Source organism: Chrysoperla carnea, chromosome 5 (genome assembly GCF_905475395.1).
Source record: "Chrysoperla carnea chromosome 5, inChrCarn1.1, whole genome shotgun sequence".
In the NCBI taxonomy this organism is placed as follows: domain Eukaryota; kingdom Metazoa; phylum Arthropoda; class Insecta; order Neuroptera; family Chrysopidae; genus Chrysoperla; species Chrysoperla carnea.
This window is the reverse complement of record NC_058341.1, coordinates 18,319,104-18,345,468: the sequence shown is the minus strand read 5'-3', so window position 1 is coordinate 18,345,468 and position 26,365 is coordinate 18,319,104. Positions and strand designations below refer to the sequence as shown.

At 29.2% G+C, this 26,365-nt stretch overlaps 3 protein-coding genes across 3 annotated transcripts in view; 1 reads left to right on the top strand and 2 right to left on the bottom strand.

Annotated features, from left to right (window-relative positions):
* LOC123300604 (protein single-minded) overlaps positions 1-1,770 on the top strand; it is a 34,552-nt gene extending 32,782 nt beyond the window's left edge. Inside the window, exons 7-8 of the mRNA XM_044883201.1 lie at positions 230-377; positions 750-1,770. Coding sequence (XP_044739136.1) covers positions 230-377; positions 750-1,770 — 1,169 coding nt within the window. The remainder of the gene's footprint in view (positions 1-229; positions 378-749) is intronic.
* Positions 1,771-21,581: 19,811 nt separating this feature from the next.
* Positions 21,582-23,277, bottom strand: LOC123300965 (superoxide dismutase [Cu-Zn]). Its single transcript, XM_044883656.1, has 2 exons — positions 23,111-23,277; positions 21,582-22,152 (listed from the first exon to the last, which is right to left on the bottom strand). Exons 1-2 carry the CDS (start codon positions 23,177-23,179, stop codon positions 21,751-21,753), a joined length of 471 nt encoding a protein of 156 aa, XP_044739591.1. The 5' UTR covers positions 23,180-23,277; the 3' UTR covers positions 21,582-21,750.
* A 1,765-nt stretch (positions 23,278-25,042) lies between these two features.
* On the bottom strand, positions 25,043-26,365 carry LOC123300602 (zinc finger protein 583-like). Its single transcript, XM_044883198.1, has 3 exons — positions 26,131-26,365; positions 25,623-25,992; positions 25,043-25,166 (listed from the first exon to the last, which is right to left on the bottom strand). Exons 1-3 carry the CDS (start codon positions 26,363-26,365, stop codon positions 25,043-25,045), a joined length of 729 nt encoding a protein of 242 aa, XP_044739133.1.

Genomic DNA, 26,365 nt, shown 5'->3' with positions numbered 1-26,365 from the left:
TTAAAATTTTCCCTTTCTGCAGAAAGTATATAAATTAGACTGCCATACATTTGAATAACTATACAAATGTCAATTTCAATAGACTGTACACACTGTTCCACACGCGCGCCCCTTTGTAACCTTGCGCCTATAGGCTCATGCCCACTTTTCCTTATGGATAATCTGCCTCTGAACCTTGATAAGAAACGAATTTTTCGATTTTTAATTGTTTCCTTTTTTCTCTTTACAGTGTTAGTTAAAGGACAAGTAACAACAAAATATTTTCGATTTTTAAGTAAGGGCGGTGGTTGGGTATGGATGCAAAGTTATGCAACAATTGTGCATAATTCAAGATCATCACGACCTCATTGTATTGTTTCTATTAATTATGTTTTAAGGTAAGTTTTATATCAAAATAAATCCCAAAATGGACAAACTTCCTTTTTTAATAGAAAGTTCCTACACGGTTATACCTTTTCTAAAGGAAATTGCATACCTTTCATCTCATGATCCATGTCATCTCATGACTTATGTCATTCTCGATCATTTTTTTTTTTTACCAACTAAACCCTCAGATAGCATAGTGTTTCTCAAAGTGGGTTATAACACTCCCTTTCGGGCCTTACAGGCCAAGATTTTTTTTTTAGTTTCCAAAAATGATATCATATAGTTTAGTTATTCTAGTACTGACCCAAAATACCAAACTTTGTGGGTTCGATGGCCAGGACTTCACCGTATCTAAAATTCTAAATATTTTTTTTTTCTTATAGTGACTTAGAAGCCAAAGATTTAATATTAAGCTGCGAACAGGGTGCACCACGTCAACCAAACGATAATTTACCAACACAACATCCCAGTCCCGAACGACATTCTCCAATAAGTCCGAACAACCATCATACTCCACCTTCATCACATCACATACCCACATCCAGTCATAAATATGCACGAGCTGCAGCCGTTACATCGCACACGAATCGAACAACAACACTAAATACAGCAGTTCCATCAATAATAACTCCTTTACCCGCTTCAATTGCACCGCAAACAACGATACAACAGCATCAATCACCAAGTAGTACAGCTGCTGTCATTAATGCCGTCAATGCTGTGGATGATGATTTTAGTGATTCAAATGGTGGTGGCTTACAAACAACATATCAAACAAACGATTATCAATACTTATCAAATTTCCATGTTGATCCACATGATAATAATTATTATCAAGATATAAATTTTTATGGATACTCCGATCCAGAATTAACACATTTAACATCAACCACAAATCAACAACATCGTCCATTTAGTTCTTCGTCAAGTAGTTGTAGTTCATCAAATGAAAGTGATCATTTAATACATTTACAACAGAATTTTAATAATCCATATTGTATTGAACAATCAACAACAACAACAACAAATCAACAAAATAATTTTAATATTAATTGTTTTAACAGTCAACTGTTAACATCACAAAATGACATTGTGTATAATCAATCGTCGGTTGCACAACCGCAACAACAACAACAACAACAACATGAGCAACCGTCATATCATAATATTTCAACAAATAATACAAATAGTGTTGGTGGTAAACAAATTCATTTATTAGATGATCAATTTTTAAATAAAACTATACATAATTTAAGTGCACATAATAATATGCAACCGCATTTACAGCAACATAATCATCATCATAATCATCATATACATAATTTAGAACATTCTAGTGCCGGTTATACAAGTGTTATTGTCGATACGCAACAATATCAAATGAATCATGAGTTTGTACATTAGCCTTTAGTTTAGTGAGATGATAAGGTCATAGAAAACTTATTTTTTATTTTATAATTTAACCAGTGATAATAATTAATTAATTAATTAAATTTTATATTAAAAAATAAACATGTGTATATCAACTCATATCAAAAATAAAACGTGGATTTTATCTATTAAAAAGAACTTGTAAATATAGTTTGTTCCAGTTAAAAATTAAGTATTGTAGTTTTAATTCAACATTGACATGTTATCTTAGGTGATGTGTATCATGAAGTGTTCACGAATGCTGCACCAAAGAGAACGCGAGGGGTTTACTAGCCTGTAAGTGGATGCGATATGATGAATGTGAGAGAATACTGCCAATGAATTCTCCTGTGTTCTTGTCATATATCATAATCATATGATGCATAGAGATTTTATGTCTGCTATTATATTTGTTTTGTACCAACAGGTTATATACAAGTTTTGTATTATTATTTCTGAAAAATGAAAAAGTGTTTAATATGCAGATTTGCATATTCTCCATTATGTGGCCACAGTTTTCACAAGTAAGTAATAAAATATCTGTCGACACATTTGAAATACTACCTGTAAACAATATGTAGCCAATGACATATAGATTAGACAAGGGAAACTCACTGGCAGTCTTCTCACTCATTCATCATATCGCAAATTTTGGGCCCTGGCGTTCTCTAAGCTATCAATCAGTGTTGCGAACCCAAAAACTGTCTAGGTGGTAGGTATGATTTAAAAAGTTGGTAGTCTTCAGCAAATTCTGCTTAAAAGTTGGTAGATCTAATCTTTATTTTTTCTCTGTGCAATTCACCGTGATGCTCTTTTATCAGTTTCGGCGACCTGTACCAAAATTATCCTAAAAACATGCCTCTTTTGACGGTTTAAATTTGATATATCCATGCTACCGAGTTTTACTGCCATTTACTCAGATCTAGGATAAATTCAACAAAATGTGATGTAAGACTGAAATATCACAAACAAAAAATCGATTATTCATTGATTTTTACCTATAAGATAACATGTTAATGTTCATTCTGAAGTTACCATTTTATTTTTAAATTTAATTTTAAAATAGTGAATTTTATAGTTATAATATTTCTACATTTTTGTTTTATATTTTTCTTTTACAATTTTATATATTATTTGACTTATCACCAAATTGATTCATATCGTTTTGTATGACTTAAAATTAATAAGAGAGGAAACGCAGGTCGTTTTTTATACAAAAATTACAAAATTCATAAATTATAGTTTTAAATAACATCACATTTATAGTTAAATTTTGTTCTCATCACAGAAGTTTTAAATAAATTATCAAACTCTTGTAATATATACTTCTATAACTGTACAAACCAAGATCTTTGCAAGACATTTGAAAGTTTTGAAAGAAATATATAGGGCTGCCCAATAGGGACAAAATGTTTTTGATATGTCGTGGTTGTCAAATTTTCTTTTCTTTACACTTTAACAGTTCATCAGAACAAAAAACATTATTCAACTCAGTGTGGCTCCTATCTAAAAGTTTTGGGAAAAAAATCTTTCTCGTGGAAGTGTGCAAGACTAGGATTAACCTGCAAGACAAAGTCTCCAAGTCTTCCAAGTTCTTAGTCTTGGTGCGGCTTTTGCTGGTATTGATCAATAACCTTCATTTAATTGTGATCAATGAGTATAGGACAGAGAAGAAGGTCGCGTATTTAGGCACAAATACCATCTGGTATTTGTGATATTATTAAACAGATCAGAGTGGTGCAGTGGAAACGTGCTGGGCCCATGGGTGCGTAGATCGAAATTACGATCTTCTAACAGAATTTTTTATAAAGAAAATTTTGAAACATAAGGACATAATCACTAGAGGAGTTGAAACTCGTATACTTTTTTTTTTGACATTGCTAGTAATGGGAGCCTTTTCCTCTATCTTGTACTCTTTGGTTTTTAATCAACATTATCTTAAAACATAAAATTGAAGAGATGGATAGAGCAACCTTATAAAGAGCATTGAGAGAGATCGTTTAACATTAATATTAACTGGGTATCAGCTAATTCATTTACAGAGATTAGTATAAAAGTATCAGTTATAGAAGTATTACTTACAAAATAATCACATCGGTCTGAAAGACTCAAGAGAATCTTGTGAATTTTATATACTTAAGCAATAACCAACATACCAACCAATTAAAAAGTGAAGCTAACCAATCAAAATGTGTGAGACCTCGAGTTCAAATTTTGTATTTTTGGTATTTCACAGCCACAAATCAAATAGACTTTCTTTAAGCCTTTTAGACCAATATCACATCAATAAATTATGTGTTCATAAATTATACTGGAACTAACTCAGAGGAGTAATAGTTATACATATTGTGTAATAAATAATAGTATATATACAGCATGTTTACTCAGTATTTTTCATTTGTACATATTTTTAATGAAAAATATAGAATGTAATATACATTATATATATAAAAAAAATATTTAACCAGTGTGTTTTAAACGACAATAAATTAAGAGAAGACTGTATAAAAAATTTTTTTCTTTCGTTAAGTACCTTTGTAGCTTTGTTACTTTACTGTATTTCATCACCAAGATTGCTTTAAAATAAAAAATGTAATTTGTAAAGTATGAAAAAAGCTACATATCCTGTCCTAAATTGAATCAACTATCTTTCGTAATTCGTGGGAACGCCAAAATCACAACACAACAGGAAGAGTGTCTTTGATAAATTTTTTCATAATTTATTAATTATAAATAATACGACTTGTATTGTCTAAATAGTAACATGAACAAGCATTGTAATAAAGCATTATCTTGAGTGATGTTATTTGTAGTTGAAACAAAGCTTTTAAATAATAAAATGTAAATAATGTATTTCATATAAAAATATTTTAGTTGTTTTAAATATTAATAACCCCCGATTACATACAAATACAAAAAAAAAATTATGTAAGACAATTTTAAATACAAACTGGTATTTTATTTTAAATATTCAATTGTTTTATTTCATAACAATATTACTATGATAGTTATTTTTCAGGAAATATCCTCTATAAATAAATAGGCAGTTGTACGGAAGACGCCAAGATAATTAAAGGATTGCTTGTGTGCCCCGGCATGTGTTAATTCACGCCTAAATATAAAACAGCAGCTATAAAGGTGAGTACATTCAACGAAAATCAACCACAAATAAGACCCTCCCGGCACACAGAAATCAATTTATAGTGTTCCTCATAATTAGCTTTACAAGCCCCCTCCGAAATGTTGCTACGATACAAGAAAGTGGAGTCCTGGTCCCGGAATTAAGCACATAAGTGATAGCTAGAAAAAATTTACAACACAGCTAAAATGAGTGATCCAAAAACAAAATTCCATTAAAATCTGATCAAATTTGCCTGTGTTATTAAAAAAAAAATCGAATTTTTTAACTTTATGACTTCATCAGAATCCAAAAATTTAATTTTTCTCTATCAAATCCAAATTTTATCCAATTTTGATAAACCAAGTATGTAATCCTACTAAATTTAGGTCATACTTATCTAATTTGTGATCAAAATTAACCTAGCTCTAATAGGTTTCAAGAATGTGGAGCCCTGGTCCCGGAATTAAGCACACAAGAGATAGCTAGCGACAAATTGACATCACAGCTGAAAAGAATGACGCAAAATTAGTGGGTTTAACAAAAAATTCCAATAAGATCGGATCCAATTTGCCAGTGTTATCAAAAAAATTAAATTTTTCAACTTTATGACGTCATCAAAATCCAAAAAATTTAATTTCGCTCTATCACATCCAAATTTTATCTAATTTTAATAAACCAAGTATGTAATCCTACTAAATTTGGGCCATACTTTTCAAATTTTTGATCAAAATTAACCTAGCTCTAATAAGTTTCAAGAATGCGGTGTCCTGATCCCGGAATTAAGCACATAAGTGATAGCTAGCGAAAAATTGACATCACAGCTGAAAAGAGTGACCCAAAATTAGTGGGTTTCAAAAAAAATTCCAATAAGATCGGATCCAATTTGCCTGTGTTATCAAAAAAATTGAATTATTTAACTTTATGACGTCATCAAAATCCAAAAAATTTAATTTCGCTCTATCACATCCAAATTTTATCCAATTTTAATAAACCAAGTATGTAATCCTACTAAATTTGGGCCATACTTTTCAAATTTATGATCAAAATTAACCTAGCTCTAATAAGTTTCAAGAATGCGGAGTCCTGGTCCCGGAATGAAGCACATAAGTGATAGCTAGCGAAAAATTGATATCACAGCTGAAAAGAGTGACCCAAAATTAGTGGGTTTTAAAAAAAATTCCAATAAAATCAGATCAAATGTGCCTGTGTTATCAAAAAAATCGAATTTTTGAACTTTATGACGTCATCAGAATCCAAAAATTTAATTTTGCTCTATCACACCGAAATTTTATCCAATCTTGATAAACCAATTATGTAATTCTACTAAATTTAGATCATACTTTTCTAATTTGTGATCAAAATTAATCTAGCTCGAATAGGTTTCAAGAACGTGGAGTCCTGGTCGGTAAAATAACTCAAGTATAGCAGGTATTAGCAGGCGAATGAAGGTAATGAAATGTTTTTTACTACTTTTAAGTTTTTTCTTTAAAACAATTCAACATGTTTAGTGTAGATGTAGAACATCTATAACAATTTTATAATACCTACCGCTGTAAATGTCGTTTAAATAGTAATCACAAACAAATTTAATGTTTGTTTATTGTGTTTATTGTAATTAGTGCACGTACCAATCAACCATATATAGTAGAAAATTGTTTATAGCTCTTTAAAAAGCACACACACACACATACATAATTAAACTACGGAAAATATGTAAACACCAAACAGTATTCGTTGTGTGCGTAGTCATGGTGGGGACAATAAAATCGATGCCAGCGCTTCCAGTGAACAATTTTGGCGATAAAAGATGCTGTTATGACTAATTTGCAATTCTTTACATATTAATGTTATAGAAAATGTAAAATTAAAATTATTGAAAAACACTAATTAATTAAAATTAATGCATTAAAAATTGTGAAAATAAGGAATCAAATTGCACAAATATTATTTTTCAAATGTAAATTATCATAATTATTTATTTAAATTTGTGAAACAATAATATTAAACTTTCAATGTAAGTCATAAATGCAATCCATACAATTATATATGTATCCATATATAATCACGCACGGTGCGAATACCCATTTTATACTTTCCAATTTTTATTGCCGTTTGGTGTTCGCCTTCGTGTACGGCCGCAATATTATTAGACATATATGTACGTACATTAAACGTAATAAATATAAACAATATAATAAACTAACAACAAATTATTTGTTACACATTTCTCGTCTTTATGTTTACAACTCTTAAATACTAGTCGTAAAATAAAATAGGAACAATATATTTTATACCGTCAAATAATGTAAAAGTATTGTTGTGTATATGATTATAATCGATAATAAATTAACTTATTTATACGACATTTATGATCGAATATGAGCTGTTTTTTTTAAATTACAAATTGACTTTTTTTATATTAATATAAATCGATTGTTTTTATTTATTATGGTTTGTATAGGTTATGGTTTTCAATTGCGCAAATAATATTAGGTATTTAGTGTAAGTACTTATAAATAGACACTTTGAGACATAACACATTATAAATGTTAAAAAATTAGTAGTGCAGGAGCTGCTTTAGCTTAAAGGTAAGTTTATTGAAAAAATAAATTAATAAAAATGAATAAAAAGGAATTCGGAATGGGTATGTTTAATAAAAAATGGCAGTAAAAGAAAAGTTTATTGTAAAAAGATGAGTAAAGGATATACATAGTAAATTATTTATATGTATATTAAGTCAAAAGTGGAGTAGTGGTTAGCTTAGCCGCCTCCGGTTACAAAGTACCTCGGTTCGTGTCTACCGTTGTCCCGGAAAATTTTTTATTAAATAAGTTATTAAACCGAGGTAATGTCACTTTTTTAGATAATTGTTATGAGAACCAAAAGCGATAAATAAGTAAGAGAGCAAGGTATATTTTATGTTATTTTAATTCCCACCCCTTGTCAGAAGATTGATTTATGACATAAGTAAGAAGGTGGTACTAACATAATTAATTTTTTTTTTGTGAAATAACATATTCTCCTATTACAAAATCTTATAAAATTTCATTTAACAAGAATAAAATTATATTTTTAGCAAGTACAAAACAAATAAGCAACTTTTGAAGTATTTTGTAATAGGCGAATATGTTATAAAAAAAAGTGGGATAAAATATAAACCATGTTCTCCTATCACAAAATTTCAAATTTTAGTCGCAACAAGCTTCTATTTTTATTTCAGAATGACAAAATTTAATATTTTGTAATAGGAGAATATGAGTGAGATAAACTATATGACATGTTCTCCTATTAAAAAGTTTCAAAAAGTCATTTTTGTACATATTTTATTAATATTTTGTAACAGGAGAAAATGATTTTAAATGATTTATGATTATTTAAATTTCGACCCCCTGACAGAATATTGATTTATGACATATGTATAACTGACGTTATTTATGACAAGAAGGCGGGTTATATAGATAATTTATAGTATGAAAAGAGTGGAAAATTTTAAACATCAGGAAAAATTCATTTATTTTAAATGTAAAAAATAATGCCCACACCTGGATACGAACTCGGGTGCATTGGTTTCAGAGCCAAGTGCCATATCCATTCAACCATCTGTCTTATTATTATCATATAATTAACTTAATACTTACCTTTACTAAATAATTAATTAATTCATAATTTTTTTCTGAAAGAAAAAATAGAATCGGAAATTTAAAAAATAAAACAAAATTTAAATATATTACGATTTTTATTTATTCATAAAACAAATTAACAGAGATTCTTCTTTCCTCTTTATTTAATGTATTTTAAGGAGTTATTGATTGTTCGTTTATTATTAGCAATTGTTGGATAATAAATATTTCACAATATTATTATAAATCGACAGTTTGACAATTTGACAATTTGAACAAATAAACATAAACAAAAACAAAAAAACACAACAACATAAAGGTTACCTTTCGTTTTATATTACAACAGTTGCATATTTTATTTATTATACATCATAAATATTTTTAATAGATCAACGTCCTATTAGCCTTCAGAGTTTATTTTTAAAAAAAGAACAATATTTTTTAAACAATAATTATGTATAACGTCGAAAAATATGTATTATAAAAAAACAATTCGACAAGGTTTTTTCTTTTTAGAATACCATTTATTGAATATGTCTCATATAATGGAAGAGCCAGGCCAAAAAAAATTCGTTGAATTTACTAAAGCTGATCATTTCAGGTTTGGTTATAGTAGTTGTGTACACATATATACTGCGGTCAGTTTCAAGTTTTACGTGATACTAAAATGAATTTACTAAAGCTGAAAATTGGTATACAGAATGTATATTTGCATATAAATAACAGTTATGACAGTCAGTCAGTTAAACATTAGAACAGGGCTGGGCAGTCAGCCCTTTTTATGAACAATAAATAGATAGGATTCATTTATGTTTTCCGTGGCGTTTAAGTGAATTTTCAGCTTTAATAAATTCATTTAAATACCACGGAAAACATAAATGAATCTTATCTATTTATTGTTCATAAATAAGGGCTGACTGACCAGCCCTGTTCTAACGTTTAACTGACTGACTGTCATAACTGTTATTTATATGCAATATACAATCTGTATACCAATTTTCAGCTTTAGTAAATTCATTTTAGTTCCACCAATCTCAAATCCTCAAATTATCAGCTTTAGTAAATTCAACCAACTTTTTTTTTGACCTGGCTCTTTATCCAATATACAATAACTAATAATAATGCATATGCTGTATACTGTCATGTCTAATTTAGATTTGTAACTAATAAACGAAACAACCAAAAATATATGACTTAAAACAATCATAATCTTTTGTATTATTGGAATGAACTTTGTGAAGAATGACCATTGAATTTTTGGTTCACTGTCACACTTGAAAAAAGTAAATTGGCATATATTCTTTTTGTATTGTATTATATTTTTAGACTTTAAATATTTACCGTGCAATATTGATTCGCGATTTGTTTTTTTTTGGGTAGGTACTTGTAAGTATTCTTAAATTTTTATACCTTGTATATATGAAATATATGAAGGTATATTAAGTTTAGTCCCAAGTTTGTAACGCTGAAAAATATTGACGCTACCAACAAAATTTTGGTATTCGTTGTGTGCGTCGTCATGGTAGGGACAATAAATTCGATGCCAGCGCATCCAGTGAAAAATTTTCGCGATAAAGGAGGCTGTTATGACTAATTTGCAATTCTTTACATGTTAATGTTATAGAAAATATCAAATTAAAATTATTGAAAAACACTAATTAATTAAACTTAATGCATTAAAAATTGTGAAAATAAGAAATCAAATTGCATAAATATTATTTTTCAAAAGTAAATTATCATTATCATTATTTATTTAAATTTGTGAGACAATAATATTAAATTTTAAATGTAAGTCATAAATACAATCCATACAATTATATATGCATCCATACAATTCTATAATTAAAGTAGTATATCGCATAATTTATAGAATTTTTAATGATATTCCCACTGTATGTTTTCATATGACCATTATTATAATATAGGCAATGTGTATAAGAAAGATACTATTAGATTAAAATCACCTATAATTAGTTCATTTCCGGTTGTCTATCTGTCTGTCGCCTGTCATCACCATTACTCAAAAACGTAAAAAACTGACTGTATACAGAAATTTTTCACTTCGATTTCTTCGTTTTAATTTTAAAACTAAAATAATAATAGTTTTAGAGTAATATTAAAATCAAAAGAATAAACAATAAAAAATAATATTTGGTGCGTGATTGGATTAATTACAAGTGGCATAATACCATACACGTGTAAATATAATTCACATATGATCCAGACCAGAATAGTAGGGATATATATGTGAAGGTACTAATCTATAAACAATCTCAATAATCTATCTTTTATTATTTGTGCAATAAAAACCAACCCTTATTATTGAAATCATTTTTAAAGAGAGTAGGGTACAAATATTTGTAAGATGTAGAGTAAATACAATGAAGCTTGAGCCTTGGTGCATAGAAGCCACTCAGACTTCTGAAACTGACATACGAGTAAGACAGTGATAAAACATTTTTTTCTATCTATCTTGCAGAGTTTGATGGGAGACAAACATCATCTTCTGATATCAAATTGGGTCAAGTTCTTCGGGATTTTTTAATAGCCAATAGCCAATTTAGATTCTAAACGGTAAGAGGTAGAATAACACTTTAAATTAGAAAGTTGATCCTCATAAAAAACTAACAATTTTGTTCAAAACGATTTAAGAAAGATTTAAAAATATGTCATTATTGCATTATTGCTTTCTGTCGGTCTGTGGCAACGTAGCGCCTAAATGGATGAACCGATTTTGCGTTTTTATTGGTTCCTTTCAAAGATAATTTAATGAAAAGTGTTCTTAGATATGTTTCAAGCGCGAGTTTAGGGTTCCACGCCCGAAAAAACTAAAAAGGCTTTAAGGAAAAACGGTAATTTAATGAAGAGTGTTTTTAGATAGGTTTCAAGTCGAGTTTAGGTTTTTTAAATTTTGTAAATTTCACTTGTATCGATTTTCAATGATTTTTTTCTTAAAAATTTGCTTGGATACCTAAACTGAAATTGTAATCACATATTCTTTGAGTAAAATTCTACTAACAAACTGATTTTGAGTCTTTAATTCAAATATTGTTGTCATGCTCAAACATCCATAAACACTGTATTACTAAAACACATTTTTATCGGGTTCAATTTTCATCGTTCAAGGTCTACATTCGTATATTGTATATGTAGATGTAATAGATATTTACTTCTCCCAGAGGAGTGATGATGCGTTAACGTTTAACAGTGTTTCACAACAGGATACCTCATTATTTCCTTTTTTGTGAACCTATAAAACATAATGATTTTAACACTCAATTAGTTTTTCTTTCTTGTTTTTTAAATTCATTACTTTATGACATATAATATGCTTTTGTATTTTTGAGGTGTAAGTGGTCTAATCATTTTTCTTTAAGCTTTTGTTCCAATAAATGTTTCGATTTGGGAAGCGTGAAGTTTTAATTTAACTTGCTATAATACTTCAAGCAAGTAAGCAATTGCTTACTAATATATTCTCTTTCTCAACTTTGAAACGAGCATTTTCACAACGTAAAGTTAAATGGTTTTTAAGTTTAAAAAAGAAATCGGAAATTAAAAAAAAAAACGTGGGACTGTACATTACTGCGGGCTGCCTATCTGAGCAAGTCTTGTACTATTTTCTCCAGAAGTTAATCTTGTATGCAGATTTCAAGCTATTTTTAACCCTTTAGCTCAATTTAGAAAGGCTGTACTGATGTTGAAAGTCATATAATCGCGTAAATACGGTTTTTCTCCTAGGATTCTCTACATTTTCTCCAAATTACGAAAAACCTAATAAACAACCCTATAATTTTCCCAAGTTTCAGCTCTTTTGAACTAGAGGAGACCGCTGGGGATTCCCAAAAGTAGCGGGAGAAAATAACCATCTACATAAAAAGATAGTCAGTCATATGGACTGTCGGCGGAAGTGAAAACTTCCCAATTCACAATTCTAGATAAATATGATGGGAACGCAAACAAATATATTTGATTAGTAAGATGTAATGTAATATATTATTTATTTGCGTTTTTACCATTTATTTCAAGGATTATAATTATTTAGTGCGGAACCCTCAAAAACACTTTGAAGTGGGTTGAATTGGGAATCTAAACCATCATCACATTTACTTCCATGAGGTTGTTCCATGATTTTTGTTCTCCCAAAAAGTGCTCAACGAGCCCAAAGAAGTTTTTACTTCAAAATCCCATAAATTCCGTTCTGGAGACCATGAAACTGATTTAATCGGATTTTTTGTTAGATTTAAACGGAAAAATTAGAACAATAGTTAGAAATTGTAGGTGGAGTTTTATTTTAATCAAACTGAACAAAAAAAGCTATTGTTATCTACTTTTAAATAAAAGCAAAATTGATTGAACAGAATTCTGTATCTATTAATTAATATATTTACTGATAAGTAAAATTAAATCTTATAAGTATTTATACATTATATTATTGTATATTGTATTAATAATAGGTAGTACCTCTCCTCTACCTATAGGTTAGGTTATTGTTATTTAGACATCGACTTATGTTTCTTCATAGTAGGCATTTTTCGCCACTTGAAATATTCAAGTTGTATTATACATTTTATTGTTAAATAGAAAATAAAGAGATAAAATTCATTGTATCTTTGTCTATTATATACCTAAAACCTAATAGAACAGAAAAATCATCATATAACCAGTGTGTAGGTATGCCATTTAATTTGATAGGCTTCCAGGCATCTAATTCTTTGGTGTTTGTAGTACAGAGGCTCTTTTTAGTTATTCAAAAATGGCTCACGATATGTAGAAAACAAATTATTTTAGCTATTCAAAATGGTTGCCCACACCCATTTTTGGAGTTGAACAATCTATGAACTTTCAATTTAATTAAGGTAAAAAAATGCTGCTTCCAAGTTGCTGAAATCCCAGCCTGTGGTTTCCAAAATGGTCTTTATCTAAAACGGAATATTAGCAACATCACAAAAAAGTTCATTTCAAGGAGATTAAATTTTGGATATTGCTATTCTTATTGAAGTAAGTTAGGGCTGAAGTGCGACTGGCACCTAATCGAAACTGTGATTACTGCGTTAAAAAATGTAGTTCTAATTTGATAGAAATTCGACTGTTTTCGGTTTTCGTGAACTTAACTCATTTTACGGCCTTAATCTCTATATATGTGGAAAAGGGGAACATTAGACTAAGTCGAAATGATACAGTCTTTCAAACAGAAGTTAATGCCATACCATCTGTTCGAATAAAAAAAAACGCAAACCTATCTAGAATCTGCGTACAATTTCTTTAGAACTATTAGAAATCACAAAAGAGGCTACTTTGATGAAGGTTCCGGGACACATTAGCAGAGATAAAAGAAACAAAATGGTCGATTAACTTCCTGTGACGGAATTGCACTGCCATATCGGGGTCCAGAATATGCCAGAGAATTTCTAGTCGACAGGCTACCATCTATTTTAATGGTTGGGTGGATTAGTCTATAAAGATATAGCAGACTGTAGATGTAAATGCTGCAACAAATGATAACTGTGTTCATTGCCGTGTTAGTCAACCTGGGTCATTAGCAAAACCCGAAAAGGCATAATAGACCTCCTAGTTAAAGGATTTATGGTCATTTCACTTTCAAGGAGCATCGGCTCATCATGTCGCTGGAGGATAACCTGCCTTGACAAAGTCAGAACGAAAAATGAAACAACTAGAGTAGAGATGTCTTGAACACCTGATTTTCGTAAGAAGATTTGATAATTTCAATAATGGCCATAGAAATTGAAGATACGAACCAAGCATGACAAAGGGTAGAAGAGGTGCTGCCAGGCTTATACCTCTACTACACTTCTACCAGTTAACACAAACTAGTCCAAAATAAAACAGTACGAGATACAAACGCTCTTCGATAACCCAAGGTAGACGAATGTGCTGTTAAAAATGTTTTATATTTATATTAAGTTCTGATGATGATAAATTGTTGTCTTTTGTTCCTATTAGAATAGCTACCATAGCTACTACTCATAATAACTCCTACAATTACATACAGTTCAGAAAAACAGAGTCTGTTTAAGCGAATAAGATATATACTAAGACTAACTCTAGTTGTCTCTATTATTATATCTATCTTTGTTGTATGTTTTAAATAGAAAGAAAATATGATGATGTGCTTTGAAGCTTTTATATTCTTTGGTACTTATATTTATAATAATAGCACTTATAATGTCCGCTTTATAATTCTTTTACATAAAATGTATTATTATATCATTTTCCATTTTACTATACACAACATAACAATAACAAACAAATGATTTTCTTACAGAGCTTTTCTTTTTTTACAATAAGTAACAACAACAAGTACTTTTCATTATTTTTATGAAAGAAATTTTACTCTTTGGTTTAAATAGTAAAAATTTAAAAACAAACATTTATAATAATCTTAGAAACAAATAGAAATCAGTTCCAAAAAAAATTGCACTGACGAATTAGTCTAGTCAACAAGTTCAAATTGGTGAAATATAGACATAAGGGTCTTAAAAATAACGTGTGATAACTCGTTGAATTCGTAATGATGTCTAGAAAAATGTTGAATATGAAAAATTGCAAAAGTTATAAACAATTAAAGCCAATATTTCATAAAATATTTAAGAAATTTTTCAAAAAGATTCTTAAAGAGGAGGAAGTTTTCAATAGAAACTCCCCACTCCCAGAAGAAAAATATCATTTGATTACGATGTTCATTTACAGTTTTATTAAGAATTTAATCACTGACAATAAGAAATTGAGTCAAAAAAGTGGCTTTGGGTCTTAGGTAAGTCTATCAATACTCAAAATTGCAACTAAAAAATAAATTTTTTGTCTTAAATCAAAAATATCACACATGGTAAGTAAGTATCACACATAATTTTGTGGGCCATGTTTGATTGCTTGAAGGACAATCAAATACAATATATCTAAAAAGGCTCGAGTTTGAACCTTCTCATCAAACCACGAATCGAGCCATCATACGACACCTTACTCGATTGTAATAAATTCCTGGTAAAAAAGTATAATTATCAAATAAAAAACAGAAACTTTCCTTTCATTCATTGTCCAAAGGTTTTGATATGAAAATGTCCTGCTTATAACAAAATAGTTTTCCGATATTTTAGCTATTTTTCTTTAATTATGCTTCACATTTAAAGTTATAAAAGTTGCATGCACTTTGTTATCTCACTGAAAACTAAAACCCAAGCTTAAAATTATAGCGTATTTGTGTCTAGGTGGGATTGCCTTTTTGCCTGTGATAGTTTTTATCCATGCCCACGATATATGAAACGAATTAAGCCATTGAATACTTTTTTTTAATGTGGGTTCATTCATTGTTTTAAAGAAATTATTTGAGAATTTTAAGAATATTTTAAATATTTAGTTTTTGACATAATATTTGTTCAATTGTTTTATACCTCCTAGATAAGTTTTGTTTTTGCTCAATAGATGGCAGAAAAGATTTATTAATGTATATTAAAAAGTAAATTAATAAGTTATGGCAAAAAGAAGTTAAAAAGAAAGTAACAGTTTATTAACAGTAAGAAAAAAATAAAAATAAAACGCATTTAAAAAAAAAAAAAATTAAAAATACTAAATGAATATACACACACATACACACACTTACATTATATTTAAATGAAAAGTGATTTGGTAAACCCTGGCAGTAATTGGTATCAAATCTTTAAACAAACATATCAGATGACGGACGGGGTGCCCAGGTTTGAACCCGCGAAGCGCTCGTATGTGCCGTCACCATGGATACGTACAATTGTCGTTATATCACCGATACCAGCAGAAATTGTTACCAAACAGGCAGTCACTAACATTGTCAACTATGTGTTATATAATATATTATATTTATTTATACAAAGTATATGAATCTTTTTTTTTAGTCATCATATTTCCTTCCATTCGAATATTTAGACTTATGCCCTCCATCGACGGTCAACCGGTCAACGAGGTAAGCTGTGAGTGTATTCGAAATCTATAGCATGACCTTTAGAACATATTCTTTATATTTTTGGAGATATATTGGAGATATAACTCGAAAATATATTTAGGGTTGTAGAAATTATAGGGTTGTTAAGTAGGCGGATAGATGTTACAAAAGCCGGAGCTTATTTTAACAATTTGGAGGAAGGGAGATTCCTCGGAGAAAACTGATTTTTTCGACAGTCTACTTCCTGGACCCCCTTCCCCCTATGTCAAAATATCAACTTTTCAGTCCCCTTATTCGCACTTTTATGTGGACATCTCGTGTTTTCAAAAAACTCAAAAGACAAAATCCTATTTCAATAAAGTTAATTTAACAAAAAATTAAGAAAAATTAATTGAAGGGAAACTTGACTTTAGTGATAGTGCTCTGCTGCTCGCGATTTTTTTTTTATGTATAAATGATTTTTCTTCTTTATCGTTGTACTTTTACTACAATTATTCTGCCTTTTCAATGTCTGAAAAGAAGAAAGTAGCGGGAACTGTATAATGTTCTCTGAATTGAATTCAATAAAAAAAGTTTTCTTCTGTTATGTATGAAAATTTATGAGCATTTTCTGATGTGAAAACTTTTGCTTACAAATATCCTCAAAAATATGCCAAAATACCAAAAAAAATTATGGTTAATCGATTTGAAGCTTTTATAAAGTTTTATAGAAAAAAATTCAAATGAAAGTTTCACAATCCAGTAAAACGCAAGACAAGGGGTAAATTTTTATAATATACAGTAAAGCGTGTCTTTTTTTAAGTAGACATAAGCTTGAAACTCGAAAAAATAAGTCTTATCGATAAATAAGTTATATCGTTTCAAGCAAAAAATGTTGGGTCTATAGGCGCACATCTTACGCAGACATTAAACCTGACCTAAGTTTTCAAACTCAATAAAAAGCTCACCCTTATGAAATTTCAAATCAAAATTTTAATAGATCCAAAGAAAATTTACTAGATAAAAATTTTTCAGAGAACATACTGTTGACAAATGGCACATATACTTAAAAAAGCATCTGATATTTACTCTTTATTGCCGCTAGGTATTTCAGCTTTCACTAAGAGAAACAAATCACTGATAAATTTAATAAAAAAACAAGTGAAAACAAACAATTGACTGAGTTAATTGTTGAAATACCATGTATAGGCAGTGTTGATTACTCTTTCATATTACACATACATACATGTCACACATATACCACTAGTTCGATTTACATCTAGGCATATAAATATCGTGAGTATGACAAAGTACATGCGTTAATAAATGCATCTAAGTAAGAGATATTATAGATGTTATATGAAATTGCAAAAAAGACTTCGATGGTATCGTGGCTTCGATGTCTTTTCAGCTATACAACAGTTCTTCTGTTGTGTGCCTGCATAGAGTGGGAGAGAACACATGCATATAATACTGCTCACTTAGATGCATTATATAAAAATTTCAGCTTGATATGTTTTTTCGTTTTTTAGTTATCGTGATGACAGATGGACAGACGACAGACAGACAGACCGAAAATGGACTAATTTAATGATTTTATGAACACCTATACCTAAATTTTGTTCATAGCATCAATATTTTTAAGCGTTACAAACTTGGGACAAAACTTAGTATACCTGGTATCGTATATTTCATATATATAAACTAAAGTACATAAACAAAAAATCGAAAAAAATTTATGGTTTCTGATTTGAATGAAACTTAGTATATAAGGTAATTTTGACCCAAAAAATTCAAAAATCGTATTCATTTGTTGATTGGAAGCATAGTTTTTGAAATATCACCCATTATCCCATATTTTGGCTCGATATCTCCGAAACTAGTTTCCTAATCGTTATATAAATACGATTTTTGTAAATTATGGGTCAAAATTACCTTATAAACAGAGTTTTATCGAAATCGGAGCCAACATTTTTTTTTCGATTTTTTCGATTTTTGTAAAGGGGTACCCCTTAAAAAAATTCCAAAAAATCGAAAAAAATTTATGGTTTCTGATTTGAATGAAACTTAGTATATAAGGTAATTTTGACCCAAAAAATTCGAAAATCGTATTCATTTGATGATTGGAAGCATAGTTTTTGAAATATCACCCATTATCCCATATTTTGGCCCGATATCTCCGAAACTAGTTTCCTAATCGTTATATAAATACGATTTTTGTAAATTATGGCTCAAAATTACCTTATAAACAGAGTTTTATCGAAATCGGAGCCAACATTTTTTTTTCGATTTTTGTAAAGGGTTACCCCTTAAAAAAATTCCAAAAAATCGAAAAAACCAATACTTGTAATTTTGGAATAATTAATAATTTTGAATGGAATACGCAAAGTTAATTTTTGATAAGGAACATTTTTTACATTTAAACTTTTGTTCTATCTCTATCGGTTTACAAGATGGGTCCTACGGACCCAAGACCCAATTGACCTATGATGCTCATTTACGAACTTGACCTCACTTTTTACGTCCTGAGTACGCTGTAAAAATTGATATCTTGATATCTTTTTTCGTTTTTGAGTTATCGTGTCCACAGACGGACGGACGGACGGACGAACAACCGGAAATGGACTAATTAGGTGATTTTATGAACACCTATGACAAAATTTTTTTCCTAGCATCATTATTTTTAAGCGTTACAAACTTGGGAATAAACTTAATATACTATGTATATTTCATATATACATGGTATAAAAAGAGTTTTTTTTTTCAAATACTTTGTCGCAATTTTGACATTGTTTACTTTTTTATCTGTATTCAAAACAAGAATATCCATCTATGTTTAAAATAGTGAACAAATAAATATCTCAGCTACAAACCAAACAATAACTTCCACTTTAGTTCATTGTAATGATAAAAGAGAGCTCTAAGCTACGTAGTGCAATAAATAAGCTGGAAAATACCATCAAATGTGGAAAAGTGGTGGAACAGCTCCGATTTTAAAAATTTTTTGTGTACGTGTTCCTTAGACCTTTAGGAACAACTAGCCTAGGCATTACAGAAAAAACTGAGGAAATTAGGGTAGTTTTCCTATCCCCAAAGCACTCCAAATGGTAACAGTGAAAACAATTCAATGTTTGAACTCGAAAATCGTCACCCGAAGGTTTTGGAGGTCGCTGATCATGAATTCAAGGTTAAAAAGCAACTGAATACAGTTGCAACCCCATTAAAACTACCCCTGAAAATGATAGACAAAAACTTTATTATATTCAAAATTTTGCATCAAAAATCGTCTCTTGTGGAGCTTCACATTAATTTTGATTATTACCAAATTTTAATGAAATACTTAATTAGTATAATTTATGCTTATTTAAATTTATCAATTGTATATTCATTGGTTTTCCTTAATAATAAGAATAACATACAATGTATGAATACAAATTAGATTAATTTATTGACTATACACTTCTAAAATTATATTTCCAAATAGTTTTGACCTCCATATACTAAGCCTAGAGTAATATAGAGCACTTGATTAAATATAAATGCTCGTTTACTTTCGTTAGTTTAATATAAATCGTATTGAGTAAATTTAAAAAAAAACTTGTTATAGAAATATGCTGAAATTGATTTAAATGAATTTAATTATTCAGATTATTTCTCTACTCTAATATTTTTACTCTCAAACATCATTTAATAATGACGTAATTATTCATATTTTAATTAGCTAATTAAAAAATAAATTTAAACTAAATTATATAGAGGCTATGACTTACAAAGTTAAAGAATATTTAAACCCGTGAGTAAATATTTCATCATGCGACTAAATATTACCGAACGGTTGTCGCAAGTACTGACGAGTTAATATTACACACAATTTTTATTGAAAGATCGCATCCGTATGATGTTGAAAAGTAATAGTTAGCACGTTCGATCATAATTGCACAAACATGCCTACGCTAAAGTTTATATAAAATGCATAAACGTGTGTGGTCTGCTTTAAAAGTACGTTACATGTATATAGAGGTTGTGTGGGGTCTATTCCAGACTTTCATAAGTGTGTGTACATATATGTAGATAATAAAATATATGAATAGAATTGTAGTTACACACGGCACCAATTACTTCCAACCAAAACTTTTTAGAATAACTTTTTATAGCATTTCATTATTTATGTAACTTTATACTCGTACTTTTATAGAAGTTTCGCTTCATAGAATTAATACAAAGTTGCTCTGTTTGGGTGCGACAACCAGAACCAGAAGTTACTCCCGTTTACTTCACAGTTAAACATTTTATTTTTCATTAAAACTGTTTTTATTCAGTTAGAGAATCGTTTGGGAAGATTTAGGAATATAATTTTATAATTTAGGGAGTACTAATTAGTTACTGTGTAATTAATGAGTCTTTTTTCCGAGTATTATTAGCAGATTAGATCATCAATCATTCAATCCAATTATTATAAACTTCCGAATTGCTTCAACGCCACTTTCGTGCAAAAAGCAATAACACTAGTTGACACTTCAACTAGCCGCAAAATTTTTTTCGAAAACCTAATGAATTCAAAAATATTCTCCACCATCCAAATTTAAAACTACAGTTTAATTTCCATAGCTTTAAAGCTTTCTGATCTGAAAGAAACCTTTTTGTTAAATGGTCATCAATTCATACTTTAAATTTCGTGAGTGGTTTTATTTTGGCGAGCTTTTTTAAAAGTGTTGCTTTTCAAATGAACATGATAACGGCATATTTAAGCTATCAGTCTGAAAAAACACAGCAGGGAATTTGTCGGCAATATTTTATCTATGTTTGTCGGATACTATGACCATTTAATCATGGTAGAACTTTCTAATTCTACCAAGCACTTGATAACATTAGTAGTCTATGTATGTATTGAAAACTAAAAATACTTAAGTACAGCATGTTCAAGATGGTAGACATGCTGATCGATGCAGTATTTTTGTAGTGTAAATATGACGTTATCATGCTTTGTAGGGAGAAAGTTTGGTAAACTCGCTAAAAGGAAGCCACTTACAAAATTTCAAGTATGTATTCATCATTTAAAAAAAAGGGTACTGTCCCACGGACTACTATGTTTACACAACCCATATTAGGGGGAAGCCAATCAAAAAGACCTTGAAACAATTGAAAAACACGTATATACTTGATTACCACGAACCAAAAATAATGATTTATTTTAAAAATAAAAATTACAGTACTGGGTTGTAATTACTTTGGAATAACATAACAATTTATGGATGATATATTTCTAAAAATATATTCTGTTTACAAAAAAACAAATGAATTTATCAAAGTCGAGCCAATGAAATTCATTTAGGAGCAGCAACACCAATTACACCGCATGCAACTCGTGCACCAGCATTTCCTGTTGTTAAACTTAATTCATGACCACCCTTGCCAAGATCATCTGGATCAGCATGTACGACTAATGTACGTCCAATAATATTTAATGGTCCAGGAAATAGAGAAATCTGTTTGTCTGTAATGTTTACTTTACCAACACCACTTCCATCAGCTACAATGTTACCAAGATCTCCAGCATGTCGAACCGCATCACTGGGACCACCATGATCTTTTTTATGTGGATTAAAATGTGGTCCAGCTGAAATACATCCATTGGTTGTGTCACCAAATTCATGTACATGGAATCCATGGAGACCTTCGGTTAAACCTTCAACTTGACCGGTAATAGTTATAGGGTCTTCGGGTTTCTAAAAAATATTAACACAAGTTATAGTTTATATTTCGTATATGGATTGTTGAAAAAAGTGAACTTCTAAATCCTAATGGACAAATCGGATCGACAAAGAGTTTTTCGCATTATGTTTTGGAATTTCAAACCTCATCCCCTCCTCCTTCATGGAGGACGAAGAGTCCATACTTTTTTATTAATCGCAATTCAAATTATCGATTTTTTATCAACTAAATGACTTTGAATTCTATATCATACATATCTTCAAAATGGTATATTTTATAAAAGAGAGGTGAGTAGTCACTAACTAGCCAGTCCCAACGGAACACTCAGATTCTATATGCTTGATTCTCGCGGCCACGAAAATGACATCTCTATTATGGCAATTGAATATAAAATGTATTGCAACAAATCTCATATCCCTAATTTTTATAACGACAGAGTACTTCGATACTTCCCGATCAAAAAACAAAATATCGAAAAACCGATATGAATTTTAAATTTTATTATCGGTATTATAAAAATTTGCCGATAAGGGCTTGAGTTATTAAAATTATTGATTCATTAACTGATAAATTTTATTTTTACTATAAAAAATCTCAAAAAGGTACGATTTGATAACATTTTTTACCGTTGAAAGGTGACTACGATATTATGAATGATTATAATATAATTAATAATGATATAATTTACTAAATGTAAAATTAAGTTACATCATTTTATGTTTTGACGACTCATGTATGCTTCAAACTCAAGAGTCAAGGTTGTAAATATTGCTAGTAATGTTTTTTTCCATCGGTTTCTTTTCTAGATTTATAAGGTAAAAAATCAGCGATAAAGTGATTTTTAAGGCAAAGCCAACCTTTTGAATGAATATTTTCTACATATTAAAGTAACTAATTAAACTTGTTTTAATAAACGATTGCTATAATTAGACATTTAAAAAACATTTATGTAATGAGTAAAAAAAAACTTACGGATTGATTAAAATGAATAACACCTTTTACAACATCACCCTTTACAACAGCAACAGCAGCTAGAGCCATTTTTCAAAATTATTTTATTAAAAATATAGTAAAATTATTTGTGTTAAATAAACTTTATTTTAATGTTAACCGGTATAAGTCAGAAAGTGGAATGTGACTTGCACAATCAGATCGACAAACTTCAAGGTGAAAGATAATTGTTTGTATTGAATTGATGGTTGCGTTCTGGTTGCGTTTAATAACGGTTGCTTTAACTGCAAAGCGTACATAAAAAAGTTCAAAGTTTTTCTTCATTATTTGAGAATTTAAATTAAATATCATTTTAAGAAACTCTTTATATTCTAATTTGGCTTTTAAATGCATTCTAAGAATTTCAAAATAACAAGCTTTCTTCGAAAGTAAAAAGAATATTCAACTGTGCTTTATAATAGATTTTTCTATTTATTCTATTTAAGGTCGCATTTAACGTCTAGGTCACTAGCGACCGCAGAGACTTTTGATTTCTTAATAGATCTTTTGTTTTCAATTATATTAATTATTTTTTCGAACACACAGTAATAAGTTGGACTAAGACACAAGATATTTGTTATTCATTTTATCACATAAGTGTTTTAGTAAACTGTACGAAACAAAAGGTAATCACTTTTTAAGATGAAAAGGTCTATTACATATATCCATAGATCCAATAAACTATAGACTGGCACTTTGGCAATGCATTATTTGTAAAAATAATTTTCAGAACAATAAACAAAATCATTTTAATTGTACACATATATGAAGATTAATTCATTTTTTTAAGTTTAATTTGGAATTTCACCTTAATAGTCTTCTGGAGAAAGGCACTCACAATAAATTATATAAAAAAAAAAAAAAATTGGCGGGAATTAGGTACTATTCGAAATATTTCTATTCAGTTTATCTTTTATTTGAAATAAAATAGCATATTTATTTTACTACTAACATTATTAATAACAATTAATTATTAGTTTGATGTAAGTTAAATGCAATATAAAACCATTTTATTTCGTTAATAGTCAATTATAATCACAATTAAACACTACCTAAATGCAATCAATACGATTAAGAAGACCTAAGCGCTAAAATAAACTCAGTACATACCATAAAAAAATCGGAAAATAATACAAACACACCTAAAACAACTAAATTACACTAATTAGTTAATGAACAGGGACTCAATGAAAACGGCCAAAAAACTTAAATAATGCCACTGTTCAAATAATCCACAAAATGTTAGTTAATGAAGACAATCAATTGAGAATACACACAAAGAAATTTTACAAACGAATTTTGAAAATCGTATTGTTTATTATTTTAAAAATATATAAAATATTGTTTCCCCAACAACCATTGAAATGGATAAATTATTATCAAAACTAATAGATGGCCCTACACGAATATAACGTGTAGAGCCACCTGGAGAAAGGCAGAACGAAAATAGTAAAAATTTTACAGGGAGTTGCAGATCTGTTTTAAATTAAAAACTATAATCTGTGGTAAGAACGATTTGTAAACACTCTCAGGGTCAAAATACACACCAAGTGAGCTTTGTAGTTTTTAGAGATAAATAATCTAAAATAATCGATTTCGATGAATAATAAAGTGCTGCAGAGAAAAGTATTCTGAATAGAATTCTGAAAAATAAATATTTTGAAATAAAAAAAACGATAATCAATTTTCATAAATAAATGTATTTTATTTCAAATCTACAACCTCAAGTATGAAAGAATTATTCAAAACGTGCTATGAATTAATTCTATTGAAATTCAGATTTCTGAAAAAAATCATCTAATCCACTATTATGAGGCAGGTCATCAAAACATTCCCAAAATTTTCGAAATTATCCAACAATTTTCGCTCACTGATTAGGCTTCTGTGTTTTTAAGCAATCGATTAATTCAAAATTCATTCCGGAAAAAAAGGTTGCCCTTCTAAAGCATCAGATGAAAAGGCTTCGACTAAAACTTCATATAAAGGCTGTTTTTCTGTGTTATGAATACTACGTTTATGACTCTCTAAACGATTACGTCTATTAAATGTTTTCTTACAAATATCACAAGCAAATAATTTTTCTCCACTATGAATTCTTTTATGTTGAATTAAATGACCTTGTTGATAAAATCTTTTATCACATACATCACATGCAAATGGTTTTTCTCCACTATGAACACGTTTGTGTTTAATTAAACTACTTAATTGATTAAATGTTTTATCACATTGATCACACCAAAATGGTTTTTCCCCGTTATGAATACGATTATGTTGAATAAAAATACTTTCATGTTTAAATTTTTTATCACAGACATCACATGAAAATAGTTTTTCACCAATATGAACGTTTTTATGTTTCATTAAAACACTTCGTCTATTAAATGTTTTATTACAAATATCACAAGAAAATGGCCTTTCTCCCGTGTGAGTTAGTTTATGTTGAACAAAACTGTTACGATGTTTAAATATTTTATCACAAAGATCACATGAAAACGTTTTTTTTTCTCCGGTGTGAATAAGATTATGTCGAATAAAACTATTTCGATGTGTAAATGTTTCATCACAAAAATCACACGAAAATGGTTTTTCTCCACTGTGAATACGTTTATGGGAAACTAAATTGCTTCGTTCAGAAAATGCTTTATCACAAATATCACATACAAATGGTTTTTCACCGTTGTGAACTCTTTTATGTCGAATTAAACTGCTTCGTCTATTAAATGTTTTATCACAAATATCACATCGATATAGTTTTTCTCCGCTGTGTATTTTTTTCCGTGTAACTACACTTTTTTGTTGAATTAATTTTTTATCACTAATATTACACTTATATGGTTTTTCTTCGACGTAAGCTCGTTCTGGTTCTAATTGTTTTTCATCGAATATTTCATTTTTAATTACAATTTCTGTATTTAATTCTTTTTCAAGTTTAATGTTTTCATAATTGATTGTAAACAAATGTTCTTCCTTTACTTGAATTCTTTCACGCTTCGTGCTATCACCGTTGTCGTCTGGTATTTCACTTTTAATTTGTCTTTTTTCCATTAAAACACTTGGATTGAATACTTCATCTTTAATGATTGATAGTGTATTCCATTCGTTTTCAAATTCTTCTAATTTTTCTTCTTTAACAAAGATAAATTCTGAATGATATTCTTGTTCAATTTTAAGTTCTTCATTTTTTTCCAGTTTTTCTTTTTTAATATCCACTAAATCTGAATGAAATTCTTGTTCCAT